The sequence below is a fragment of the Hyaena hyaena genome, unplaced genomic scaffold (assembly GCF_003009895.1).
Source record: "Hyaena hyaena isolate Hyena2069 unplaced genomic scaffold, ASM300989v1 scaffold_275, whole genome shotgun sequence".
NCBI lineage: Eukaryota > Metazoa > Chordata > Mammalia > Carnivora > Hyaenidae > Hyaena > Hyaena hyaena.
In genome coordinates this window covers 923,291-937,591 of record NW_024080908.1, presented here as the reverse complement: position 1 = coordinate 937,591, position 14,301 = coordinate 923,291, and the positions used below count along the sequence as shown (strand labels likewise).

General features: G+C 44.7%; 1 protein-coding gene across 4 annotated transcripts in view; it reads right to left on the bottom strand.

Annotated features, from left to right (window-relative positions):
• UAP1 (UDP-N-acetylglucosamine pyrophosphorylase 1) overlaps positions 1–14,301 on the bottom strand; it is a 40,902-nt gene that overhangs the window by 8,647 nt on the left and 17,954 nt on the right. For all 4 annotated transcript variants that reach the window (XM_039245977.1, XM_039245976.1, XM_039245979.1 and 1 more), the window contains exons 3-8: positions 12,901–13,105; positions 10,467–10,642; positions 8,065–8,237; positions 2,930–3,123; positions 1,858–1,998; positions 838–1,026 (exon numbers count right to left, since the gene is read on the bottom strand). In XM_039245977.1, coding sequence (XP_039101908.1) covers positions 838–1,026; positions 1,858–1,998; positions 2,930–3,123; positions 8,065–8,237; positions 10,467–10,642; positions 12,901–13,105 — 1,078 coding nt within the window. The remainder of the gene's footprint in view (positions 1–837; positions 1,027–1,857; positions 1,999–2,929; positions 3,124–8,064; positions 8,238–10,466; positions 10,643–12,900; positions 13,106–14,301) is intronic.

The window sequence follows — 14,301 nt, the reverse complement described above, 5'->3', positions numbered from 1 at the left end:
AGAGCCTGATGGTGGCTCGGGGCTACGACACAGCTCACCCCGGCGCCTGCCCGTAAAAGCAGGCTCCCAGACCAGGCAGTTGGCGGATGTTCCAGGGGCCCCCAGAAGCGTCTAGTGCTTCTGAGGCTGCAGCCGGGGCCACTTATCCTCCAAGAACGGAAGTTACATGGCAGACTATTCTTTACGTGAGCGAGTAAATATCAAATGATTTCGGAGGCAGTAATTCTTGGCGCCAGCTTAAAAGGGCTTTCTCTTAGACTTCAATAGCTAGAAGTGCCTTCTTTTTTTTAACTTTTAAAATCCCAAAACATTTCTAAGGTCTGAGAATCAGCGAATGCCAGTGCCATTCGCTTCGCTCCCCTTCCTGGCGCCTCCCCCAGCAACTCTGAGGGAGCTGCGGTCCGAAGAGCAGCGGGCCTGCTTCTCCCAGGTCGCACGTGGGTGGCAGGTCTCTGGCGGGGAGTGGGGGGGTGGGGGTCTCACAGATGGCACTGGGAGTGAGGCCCCGGGCACATGAGCCTCTCACGCTGCGGTGCGGGGCACCCTGGCAGGCTTTGCCCATGCGGCACACTGACCGGACTCCCTCCCGACCGCCCTTCACCAAGAGTCCTACATGGACACGGTGGACGCGTGTCCAAGACGAGATTCAGAGGCGTATCCTCTTTAACGGGAAGCAAAGTGATCACTCTCTGCAGTGGGCAAAAGCGGCCCAGCTACCCACGTCAAAGCTCTGCGTTCTGAAAAAAGATCTAGGACCACAACAGAGGGAGAGAAGAGAGGCCCAAGGAGACGGAGTCCAGGGAGCATCTACGCACCAGAGATCAGACACGGACTTACCGGGGAATGGCTGGGAGGCGAGAGCCGTTTTCGTCGATGAAGTGGCCCCCGGCGTTGAGGACCCAGCAGTGATGGAGGGACAGCAGGGCGTGCCGCGCGGTGGTAGGATTGTCCTTCCCGTTCTGACTGTCCGCGTTCTTGAGGGGGGAAAACTCATCTTCACGGAGCACTTCGTACACCACAAACTTCCTGCAGTGGAGCCGTACAGGAGCCCCTTTATCACAAAGTTTAAAACTGCAAACCCAGCTCTGAGCTGTCCCTACGCGGCTAAGCCCCGGCCCTCGGCAACGGCCAATCTTCACCCGATTTCAGATGAACGCAGAAGGAAATCACACCTGTCCCCAGACTAAAGCTGGAATTCTTTTCTCCAGTGCAAAATGACGAATTATTTTCACCCCAAACTGCCAAACACTTCATCTTAAGTCAGAAAGGTCGGAAATCTTAATGCAAAACCCCATCGGTATCTGTTCTGGGGGTGGGGGGTGGGGGGGAGACAAAAGAGGAGGCTTAGAAGTGCACAGGGGAAATGAAGCTTCCACAGCTAATTCGTCTTCTGCGTTTTCACCCTGGCCAAATTCTGAGCCGCACACCTCAACCTCGAACGGGATCTTTGATGGAGACCTAGAGAATCAAAAGTCGTGTTCTCTGAAACATGTCCTCAGAGGTCAGTAGGACAGCGGCCTACACACAAACTGGGCCAATTCTCTAGCTCAACCTTTCGAGTCTCTTAGCCAAAGTAAGTGACAATTTTAACAAAATTTAACCATTTTGCAGGAGAAGCAGACGATGGACTAACCAGAGTAAAGAACACAAACTCATGGGCGACTCAGCCGATACTGTCGGGCTGGTGGTTTTACATTAGACAATGATAATGAACCCAGACAGGATGCCCACGGTCAAAACGCCACACCTCACACACACGCTCCCGAGTGTTTGCTAAAAGCAGTGCCCTGCCTGACAGACTGAAAGGCAACATTTCAAGGCCTGTAGCCACTCTTCCTGGTGCCGCTCAAAACGTACTTTGCAAACTGGAAGATGTCAAAGACGAATTTTTCCATCTTTATTCCATTTGGTTTGTCTGGCTTAATTAACTGCCCCTGGGAATCCACGTACGGAATCTTCTTCTGAGCCACATGGTGCTGCAACTGAGGTTCATAAATACTGAGTAGGAAAAAAGAAAAAGAAAAAAAAAAGAGAGATAATCACTTTCCAAAGTTAAAATGCCAGAAAATCTGATAATCACATGCAGGGCCAAATGCATCCACGACCCCTGCTTAGACTGTCAAAGTGAAATGCATGTGTGATGCTTGGATTCACAGTTAAATATTAAATGGACAGAGTCCCGTTCCCCTCGTTAATTTTAAAAGAATCTAGTAACGATCTCATCGTTAGAAAACACACACCACACAGCTCCCACCGCCTCTCCCACAACTTCGGTGTCTTCCACAAAAGGTTCTGTTCTTTCTCCCCACCTTTCACAACCGAGAGCCCCCGAAGTGTGGGACGGGAAGATGAGGGTTCACGGTTACTGTGGACGAACTACCGACACAGCGACTAACAGCGGGTGGGACGGGAGAGGCTCTGGAACTGGAGTCAACACTCTCAAGTACAGCTAAGTAACTTCTCGAAAAGCAAGCCATCGTCATGAGTGTCTAAAATCTAACAGGTGAAGAAGCAGGGGGCGAGGACGTCCTTCCCTTCACAGACCACCAGCCGATTAAAGTAGCTGTTATTTTATGCCTTTATCCCGGCATGCTCACTTCCACCCAGACCTGAGGTTTCTTCCTTTACTGGTTCGTAAATGCCCGTCTGGGAGCCAGCTAAACCCGTGTGGGCAGCCTTTCAAGACCACAGATGACCTGCATCTGGCACCAGAAACTGTGCTTCGGTGGATGCAGGGCGGCCAGGCTCCCACCAGCCTGTACCCTGTCATGTGGAAACGACAACGTGAGATAAATTTCCACTCGAGAAAGCTGATCCGTGGGGGAGATGAATCCCATAGAATACGGACTTGGGCCGCCTGGCCCCTTCTCAAGTGACTTAGTTCCTGATTAACGATAAAGACGACACTTCTAAAGCCCCCATCTCATACTTGACAACATCTCTCAGAAACGGTACAGTGAAGAAGTGGTTGGCAATGTTCCCCGCGTTGAACAGCAGTCGCCCGTCGGGGCTCCGTTTTTGAGCCGTGGCCAGAGAGATCTCGCTGTACTCCACCACCTGGTAGACTCCATCCACCCTGCAGACCACGCCCACTGGCTCCGTAGGGTTCGTTTTCTCCACCACCTGCCCAGAGAAAGACAGCAAGCGGGGGAAGGAATATAATCAAATGCTACGTTGGAGATTTGCCACTTGCAAAAGCCACATCTACGGTTTTGCTTGTATTGTCTTTAAGGCATTATGTCAGAAGGAATCTTTAACTGCAGATAGCCACCAACCACCTTTATGCTCTTTGATAGACTACTGTCGAATTGGAAATGCAGTAAATGGTCTCCTTCCTGCTTATCACCCAACTAAACCATTGAACAGAAATGCTGTCATACACACCGAGCCCAGAGGAAATCACACTTGGCTGGGAATCATTAAATGAGGAGTCTACTTCCCCCCAAGTACCTTATTTTAATTAATTTACCCTTAATGACACTCAACTGGACTTTGAGAATAAATGAAATAAAATTTCTTTAACACAAAAGTAAGGCATTTTGTCTCTCATTCTGTACCGTCAGTATTTCATTTGAAGATGGTGCTCCTTTTCTTTTCACTCATGAATGCAATGTGTTCCTCGTTTTTCCAGGACACGGCGAGGAGGGAGGGGGCGCTAGGGCAGGCAGGTGGCGGGGATCTGTTCCAACTTCAATCAGAAAAACCCACCCAATATTTATCTATTTTGCATGTCAGACTTTGTCTGAAGTTGATTCTACGCTTTAAAAAAAGTTTGATCATCTATTAAGGGCTCCAGGCTGGGGAAAGCTGACAGAAGGGTGTACACCAAAATCACAGGAAATGTAGATGATGTCATTGAAAAACAAAAAAACCCCAAAATCCTCACAGGCAATTCTGATACCCCACCACCCGAACCCAACCCACCACTGACTTAAAGTAAGTGTTCAGACGAAAACTACGAAAGAACTGCATGCGACACGCTAAATAAAATCAAGACTCAGATGAGCTGAATACCCAAGGGAAGAATCAAACAATAAAGAGCATTTAAAGACACTGCTGTCTGCCCTGTTCAACTAACCATCCAGCAGCTTCGGACTAGCTGGAAAAATCTGTCCCCAGGCTGCAAAGTCCACCCTAAGCCTACGTGACATCCTGCCAATGAAGTGAAAGCTTTTCCTCCACAATTGATTTCTTAAAATACACCCGGCCAGCGGCAGTCTCCTCCAGGCAATGAAAGCCACTCCTGAGGACTAGTTTACACAGCAATTAGAGGGATGGGCGCAGGGGTCTAGCTTGGGGAGGAAGGGCTGCAGGACGAAGTCCGCTGTGTGGTTTCACTGTCCGCCACCCTAAAGGGGCACACTGTTCAGTAAAAAGGAACTTGCTCCCAAGGAAACGGATTGAACTGGGGGGAAACACACAACAAAATAATTTCATCAATCACATGCCTATTTGCAATTCCAGTCCATCAAGCCCTCACCCCTCACCCCCTCCACAGTGGGAGGGCCTCCCTAGACACGGAATTTGGAATAGAGTCCGCGCTCTCCCATTTACACACACACGCACACGCGCGCGCGCACACACACTCACTCACACACACACTTTCCAGTCACCTCTATACGCCCCTACTCCTGACCAGCCGTGGAAAACAACCTGAGCACATTCACACTTCACAGTTCCCAAGTGTTAATCTGTCAGTGGAAGATGTACCTCTACAACTCTGACCCTCTGAATATTATAAAGGTCTTGATCACAGAAGAACGCATTTGTAAACCAGAAGTCAGTCTGCATCATACAGAAAGTTATACAGTACAAAATTAAGAAGTTTGCCTGATTTTCTCCAAGGTAAATCCGGAAAAGCTTGAGTTCAAAACATCACTTCAAGCTCAAAGTTACTATAAATGTTCTACATAGTGACCTTCAATTAACAATGGTTTCTGCCTAGGATGCCTGGGGGGCTCAGTTAGTTAAGCATATGACTTCAGCTCAGGTCAGAATCTCACTGTTCCTGAGTGAACCCCGCATCGGGCTCTGAGCTGACAGCTCAGAGCCTGGAGCCTGCTTTGGATTCTGTGTCTCCCTCTCTCCCTGCCCCTCCCCTGCTCACACTCTGACTTCTCTCAAAAATAAATAAAAACTAAAAAAAAAAAAAAAAACAATGGTTCCTGCCCTGTTAGCTCTGTACTTCTGCGAACCAGTGCTCTAAGCCTCTTCTCAAGGCTCTCACTCCATGAAAAATACTGAATTCCTTAATTTACAAAGACAGAAGCCTTTTAAAGAAGTAATGAAAAGAATTCTACTACCACACTATGAATAACTCCCTAATTCAGGTGTTCTTAAAAATATGTTTTGATATCTTGGTTTTTCAATTAAAATAAAAAGGGTGGGAGGGCAGATTACATAAACGGTTTCTACCATTTCTACAAGTTTTTAACAAACACCAGCATTGTCACAATTGGACTCCATCTGACTACATATTTGCTCACTGGGGGACTTCTGCATTATGTGCCAGATGCAGAACAGAGCAGGAAGACTTGAGAATCCTGGAGGACCCCCAGGTGGTGGTGTAGAGGGACGGGTTACACTCGTATCTCTGTGTGACCAGAACACTCACAAATGGTAGCACATCTACTTTCAAGTTTTTCCGGCTGTCAGCAAAAATGCAATCAATCTAAAGAGCCTGGTTTTACGATGTGAAAAAAATACTAAAACTAGGAGTTGAGAAACATGAATTCTAATCCTGTTCCTGTTAATGGGTTGAAGGACCTTGAGTCTGGAACTCAGGGTGCTCATTTCTGAGATCAAACGGGTTGACTAGATGATCTCTGAGGTTCTTTCCAGGTTCACCACTCGGATCATATAGAATTTAAATGGACTTGAAGCTCAGAGTAGTAAAATGAAAGTTTCTGTTTTAGAACGAAGAGTGACACCAAGCGGAGTGAAGTCAGAAATACAGTCTAGTTTGGTTTTTGTTTTTTTGTTTTTTGTTTTTTTAAGGCTCAGCTACTTAAAATGTCCTGTTTCTATTACAATTTAATAACCATTTACGATACAGTGCAGATACTCACAGAGTATTAGAACAGAGAGGGGTCTTAAATAACGAAACCAACTTTTCACTTTCAGAGTCTAGAAGAGTCCTACTGGCTCTACAGTTTAATCTCTCAAAACCTGCAGTGGAAAATCTAAAACTTCAGCTTTTATGACTTTGCATTAGATTTACAGACCAAGGTTAAGCGAAATGACATCTTTATAACAGAAAACCTCCAACCAAGGCTATGGCATGCTTTTATAGTATGCTTTTTAAATCCAAATATTTCAAATTTATATCTAGCCTAATCTGTGTCAGAAGCCTGTATTATATGGTTTTTGCTTTGGGCAGAAAGGTCTTCCCTTCGTGTCAATATTTTTTCCTTCTAACATCTTTATGGGTTTTATATATATATATATATATATATATATATATATATATATATATTTAATTACGTAATGTATTTGAAATTGATTTCAGTATGAGCTTTGAGGGAGAGATTTTACTCTATTTTCAGCCAGTTGTCTCCTCTATTTCCCCCACCGACTTGGAAATGCTACGTGTTTATACCGAGCGTTCTTTTTTTTTTTTTAAAGTATTTTATTTATTTCTGAGAGAGAGAGAGACAGCATGAGCAGAGGAGGGTCAGAGAGAGAGGGAGCTACAGAACGTGAAGCAGGCTCCAGGCTCTGAGCTAGCTGTCAGCACAGAGCCCGACACGGGGCTCGAACCCACGAACCGTGAGATCATGACCTGAGTTGGATGCTTAACCGACTGAGCCACCCAGGCGCCCCTATACAGAGCGTTCTTACACGTACATGGATTGATTTCTTACCATTCTATTCTGTTCCATCAACCCATCATTCTACTCTGGTTTCAATACTACATTCCTTACTATTTTTTATTTACAACCGATTTTAATACCTGGTAGACTATCTCCAACCCTCCTCCCTCCTTCTCACCTTTCCTCAGCACTTTGCTGGCCATCTTTACGTGTTTTTTCTAAACTTCACGATCATTTTGTTGAGTGTCCCCCAAACAGTCTCACTGGGACTCTGACCGAAACTGTGTTATTCTTTAACTTGGTGACAACTGATACTTTTACAGATTTCCAGAAAAACAGTATTTATATTAATATTTTTAGATCTTCTGAAGCGTTTTCATGTACTCTGTTTTTTCCTAGATACACTGCACGTTGTGTTCACTACCATAAAGGCAAGTCTCCTATATCATCACCTGGACAACTAAAACAACGTGGAGAAGAATATGGCAGGGTCAGTCCCATCTCCTGGCGTTACAGACCTTCCTCATTTTCCCCTCTATCTTAATACTGGTAGGTTATGTTGGTGGCTGCTAACCAGTAACAATCTCCTTCATGGCCCTATCTGCACATTTCCATTTTAGTCAGAAGGTTATCAGGAGGTACCTTGTGAAATGCCCTGCTGAAATCTACATCTGCTCTTCCCACCACACTTCCCTTACCTCCGACTCCAGCAACTTTCTCATAGGAAGAAAGCAGGTTAATCTCATCAGAACAACTTGATATTTAAAAAAAAAAATTTAATGTTAGTTTATTTTTGAGAGGGAGAGAGAGAAAGAGAGAGAAGGGGAGGGGCAGAGAGAGAGGGAGACAGAGAATCAGAAGCAGGCTCCAACCCACGGGACTCAAACACACGAATCAGGAGATCATGACCTGAGTCAAAGTCGGAGGCTTAACCAACAGAGCCACCCAGGCGCCCCAAATACAACTTGGTATTAATGAATCCACCCCAGGCCTAGCGATGATTGTTCACTTTTCTGGGTACAACAAACCTGGGTAACCATCCTCACACAAGCACAGAACATTATTTCTAGAGTCAAATGCGGCCAATGTAAGAGAAAAAGTAGGTGGGGGAATAAATTATTTAGTTACTTGTGAGAGAGAAATGGTTCTAAAATATTCCGATCACCTTAACAATTCTAGTTTGAGTCCTGGAGTACGTACTCTGACACAGAACATCCACTTAGAGCCTCGCTGTGGCTGAGAAAGGCGTTACCTTTGCACCACAGTCTGCTCCTTTCTGGATACAGAAGCCAATGAACCGGGGGTCTGCCACTTTCACTAGGATGTTGTCGACACAGTAGACGTGAATGCTCCAAATGCCCCGTCGCTCCATGTCTTCCACAATATTCTGGGCTGCGAGAGCCCGATAAAGACCACCATTCCCGTCTGGGAAATAAGACAGCCCATTATGAGCACACCAAAACCCATTAAGAAAGTAACCCGAAATTGTTCCCCGGGTTAATGCTGTCAAACTGGGGTGCTGAGCTCCAAAAAGCAGCTTTACATCACAGGGTCAAGGAGAGTATGTATCCAGAAGGAAGAATGGGGAGTGTCAAAATAGCAGACTACAGGACTCCAAAAGTAATTTAGCAGAAATATCGAAGGAATAACATTATTAATGTAGGACCAGGCAACCCAAAGACTATACTTTCCTAACTCAGCCCTTTTAAACCTACAACACGTTGTGAAATATAAAGTATTTATCAAGTGATGATTCTTTCATAACTTTTCAAGTTTTACTAATATTTGGGATTTTTTTTATTTTTTTAATGTTTTTTTTTTTAATTTTTGAGAGAGAGAGAGAGACAGACAGAGTATGAGCAGGAGAGGGGCGGAGAGAGAGGGAGAAAGAGAGACTCAGAAACCAAAGTAGGATCCAGATTCTGAGCTGTCAGCACACAGCCCAACGTGGGGCTCAAACCCACAAAGTGAGATCGTGACCTAAGCCAAAGTCGGATGCTTAACCGACTGAGCGACCCGGGCGCCCCAAGTTTTACTAATATTTGTATGTACAGGGCCACCACTAACAACTTCCCCCATATCAAAAATAAAAATACATGAGCATTTTATTTTTTATTTTTATTTTTTTTTAATTTTTAAAAATGGTTTATTTATTTCTGAGAGAGAGAGAGAGAGAGAGATAGCATGAGCAGGGGAGGGTCAGAGAGAGAGAGAGAGATAGAGAGAGAGGGAGATACAGAATCTGAAACAGGCTCCAGGCACATAAGCATTTTATACCAAATAACTTGTTAGGAGACCAGGTTAATATGAAGTTCAGATTTAAAATAAATATAGGTAAAAGCCTATTCTTTTCCCATCTATTCACAGTGCTGCTTTACGTACTTCTTCCATTGACACCCTCAGCCTCAGCTTATAAAATTGGGACAACTCTGGGGCACCTGGGTGGCTCAGTCAGTTAAGCATCCAACTTTGGCTCAGGTCACGATCTCATGGTTTGTGAGTTCGAGCCCTGCATTGGGCTCAGAGCCTGGAGCCTTCTTCAGATTCTCTCTCTCTGCCCTTCCCCCGCACTCGCTCTCTTTCTCTCTCTCTCTCAAAAATAAACATTAAAAAATTTTTAAATAAATTTTTTTTAATTGGACTTCACAAAAATAGAGTTAAAAATAAAGTCTTCTATAATGGGAAGAAGGAAAAAGAACATTAAGATGAAATAAAAGCCTGTAATGGAGACGACCACTGTTAACACTGTATTTATCTTCTTTCGGCTTTTCCTCCAAGCAAAGATTCACATACATATGAATCTGTCAACACGGTTATTTTTCTAGCTAGGCTCACAGTCAGGGTCGCTGCAGGTGTCTACACTGGCAGGGCGCTGCCGGGGTCTAGGGTCCTCCAGCACGCTGGGGTGTGCGCGCACCACCTGCACGCGTCCAGGGTGGTGGCCCCAGACATACTGAGCGTGCAGCCTCGCGCTTCCCATGGTCTCACTTAACCTCCGAATCTACCTCTCTGTGTCATTTGGGACCTCCACACAGGTGTTTTATCAGTTTGAGAATTATTACTACAGAGAAATGACGATTTAGCCTCTTACTTATTAAACAGCAAATGGCTTCCGGTCTTTCACTGAAAAGGAACAGAGCCACGAACCCCGCTGATGTAAATACCGGGCGAAGGTACCGCGTGCCCTGCAAGCTGGCAGAGTCATTCTCGCGGGCAGACAGCTGCAGTGTGAAAGCGTGTCCATGTCACCCCAGGGGTATTTTCAGTTTTCTTAAATTACCAAATTGTAACACAATTTTAAATATTAATTAAATATTAATTTTCTAACATCCAAATCACTGGGGCAACTGGGTGGCTTCGTTGGTTAAGCATCTGACTTTGGCTCAGGTCATGATCTCATGGTCCGTGGGTTCAAGCCCTGCATCAGGCTCTGTGCTGAAAGCTCGGAGCCTGGAGCCTGCTTCTGATTCTGTGTCTCCCTCTCTCTCTGTCCCTCCCCCTGCTCATGCTCTGTCTCTCTCTCCCTCTCTCTTTCTCAAAAATGAATAAACATTAAAACATAAAACTAAAAAAAAAGAGAGAGAGGAAGACCATAACACAATGATCTCTGTTAGTACCGTTTCCAGTCGCCCTCAAGTAAGCATGCTTACACACCTGGTGCCATGGAAATCTTGTTCTTGTCTTCCAAAATAATCTTCCCATCAAAACTCATGGCAGGGAGCATTCCCTGCTGAAAAAAGATGACATTCTCTTTTTTTAAACCAAAGTACTTGTGCTTTGTGAAGAATTCCTTTGTCGATTCCATTGTTCTGCCACTGGTCATTATATACCTTGTGAGAGAAAAGCAGACCTTCTGAGACCATGTGAATCAGGGCACAGTTCAATCTTGTCTGTTTTCGAAGCTAAAAGAACTCATTGAGCACACTGCTCTTTGTTCATCCACTGCCTGGATAAGGTAGCACTAGCTGCGACCCATGAGGAACTTTCAAGAACTTCATCAACCCCTACATATAAGACACATCTATGTAACAATATTAAATGTACCTCCCGCAACAGAAAGCCTGTAACTGGCTTAAACAAACATTTTAGAATTCTGTGAAAGGTGTATTCTAAACTTAAAACTCCTATTGTAAATAAATAGGGAGAAAAGGGGAAATATATTCTAATGATCTCTTATGGTTCTTTTTACTAGAGTTTTAAAATGTAATTTGGGCTCTGCTCACCCTCCATTTAAAATCATAAAAGTGTAATTATGCTCTTTCTGTTCTCACAAAAATCCAGCCCACGCTAGTACAGCAAAGGGGGAAAAGATTCTCCTCTAAAACCACAACTAGCGACTAGAGTAGCTTTTGTTTGCCCTTACTAGAATGTAAACCACACATAAGTAGGGATTTTTGTCTGTTTTGGTTGCTGATGTATCCCCAGTACCTCAAAGGAGGTACGCACTATCTGCTGAATGAATAAATAGAGAAAATGGTATAATGTCCCGCCATACCAGGTATCTGTCTAACAAATTATCCTGGGTATTTTGAACTTTGACTGCTACAAAGAGCTGGCTAAACTGCTCTGCAACAGAAAAGCACAGAGATTCTGAGTTGTGAGGAAGAGGGAAGAAAAATCCAACATGACAGTGGGAACCAGGGCCGTAAAGAAAATATTGGCTGCTCAAAACACAGACATCCCACAAAAATCCCCGAAGGAATCAGGATGGAAAGAACAGTCTGTGGCACGCCAGTGCTCATGCTGAGAAGAGCTAGCAAAGCGGGGAAATTTACAAACAGCCTATTTTTAAAGGCCTCACAGAGCTACAGAAGCACCATGGATTGGAACTAAAATTCCAGACAGTGGGCATCTTTCAGAGGGGCTAAGGATACTCGGCTGCCTTCTCCTGGGGGTAGCTGGCTGACCTGAGATACAGGCTGGTGGCAGGAATTCCAGCCTGGACCGGGCGGAAGGACAGAAAGACCAACAGAGCTTTCGTTGGGTCACATGGGGCTAAAATAACAAGATTAGGGACCTGTGGGAGCTCAAACACACAGCTGGTTTCCCCCTCAAAATACAATTTCCAAAGCTGCTCTGGGAAAGAGATTTAAGAACTGAATCAAAAACTTTTACAAAGCAGAGCAGAATTTCCCATAGTGCCTTGGTGCTCAGGGCACCGGCAATGGCCGGGGGGAGCCCGGAAAACACAGCGTGCCAGCAGACCCTGGGACCCCAGTGGAGGCCCCAGCAGGGAAGTCAGCAGGGCTCTCAGAGGGCGTGTGTGGGAAGGGCGGGCTGTGGGGAGAGCTCGATAACCTGGTACTTGAGGACAGGAGTTTCTAGACTGTGACAACTCCGTGAGCAGAGCAGTGACTAAAAACAGATTCGTATCATGTCATCGTGAAATTTCAGATGCCAAAGATAAGAAGAGACCTTAGATGCTGGTGGGGGAGGGCAGGAGAGACTGGGAAACAGAATGGCTGTCAACAATGGTGGAAACAGCAGAGCAATGCCTTCAAATTTCTGAGGGAAACTGATTTTCAATTAAATATTTATACATAGCAGGGCACCTGGGTGGCTCAGTCATTTAGGCCTCTGACTTCAGCTCAGGTCATGACCTTACAGTTTGTGGGTTCAAGCCCCGCGTTGGGCTCTGTGTTGACAGCTCAGAGCCTGGAGCCTGCTTCAGATTCTGTGTCTCCCTCTCTCTCTCTGTCCCTCCTTTGCTTGTGCTCGCTCGCTCTCTCTCAAAATAAATAAATAAACTTAAAAAAAAAAAAAACTCTTTAAAGAAACTTACACATAGTCAAACTACCAATCAGTATCACGTTTCCACACTGAGAAAACCCAATGAACCTCCAAAAGTTCTCATTGCAGGGATCTCAAGTAGGGATGTAAAAGTCGGGGGTGAATATATATTGTGCATGAAGGCTACAGTGATCACCTATCTAGTTAAAGTACAGATTCCTTTTAGATAGTAAATCACAGCTCCTGGGAAAATCATTAGTAACAGGAAACATGCCTGCTTATGAATAAAGTATACATGTGTTTTGAATATTATAGATCGATACATGGCCACACACTCTTGTAATGATGCAGAGCTTACCACGGGATGATACATTTGTTGCCATGATATTTTTCAGCTAACTGCTGAAGCTTCAGGATGCGCTCTGCTTGAATCTGAAAGAGCGTCTTATGAGAGGGCAAACCAACATCATACATTCCCTTGGGATATGCAACACCGAGTCTCGTCCCCTGCCCGCCAGCCAGAAGGAGAACTGCCACTTTGTTCTGAGAAATCTGGAAAAGTCCTAGAAAAGAAAACACTTGTATCACAAAACCTCTGTAATTCAGCATTGTACGATTACACATATAAAAAGTAGCAGCAGAGTCACCCCATTTGCCTAAGGCATAAAGAACAAGAAATGATCATCGATAACTATAAATCTCGTTAATAAAAACATTTCTACTATTTAAAAATTATATAACTTGGGGAGTGCCTGGGGGGCTCAGTTGGTTAAGCATCCAACTTCGTCTCAGGTCATGATCTCATAGTGCATGAGTTCGAGCCCCACATTGGGCTCTGTGCTGACAGCTCGGAGCCTGGAGCCTGCTAAGGATTCTGTGTGCCCCTCTCTCCCTGCCCCTCCCCAATTCACGCTCTGTCTCTCTCTCAAAAAATAAACATTAAAAAAAATTTTTTAATTATATAACTAAACCAAACACCAAATAATGAATAATATGCTTTAATGAGTTAATAACCCCTTTCCCGGTAACATCAGAAGGCAAAGCCCAACAGAAGTAAGGAACATTTTACAAGTACCTGACTACTTACTAGATGTGGCAAGTCAAGAAAAAAGTAGGATGAAAGAAGATACCTAGGCTTCAGGATAAATGATGATGGTACCAAATTAGCTCCAGCCTATAAATCGATCAGAAGTAAACAATTAACTCATCGACAACCATGTGAATTTACCAGATGCGCCACCATCCAGTAAACGTACAGAAAAGACCCGTCAGCAATGCGGTTACAGTGGTCAAGGAGCCAGGCTCTGAAGCCAGGACACCTGGGTTGGAAACCTAACTCAGCTGAGAAAGTTGAGAGGCTCTGCCCGCAGAGGGGCATCAGGAGACAATGCGGTAATGGAAATGTTCTATACCTTGACCAGGGTGAAGGTTACACGAGTGTATAAATATGGTAAAAACTCCTAAAACTAGTGCATTTCACAGAATCTAATTATTTACTAATAGAATGGATTAAGATGCCTGTGCCTTTGGGTTTTTTTAAGGGCCATCTGTACCTGCTCACGAGAATGCGAAACTCAGAGTCTTTTTGTTGATGATTTAGTTCTGTTGCCTGGAAGGCTGTCAGTCTTCAACGGCTGAACACTCAGCAATAAGTAATAAGCAAACATAATGCCTGAATGAAAACAGTGTTCTCTGCACCAAAGTAATTCAAGATGGATTTAAGATCCAAATGCAAACACACGAAACTATATATGTTATT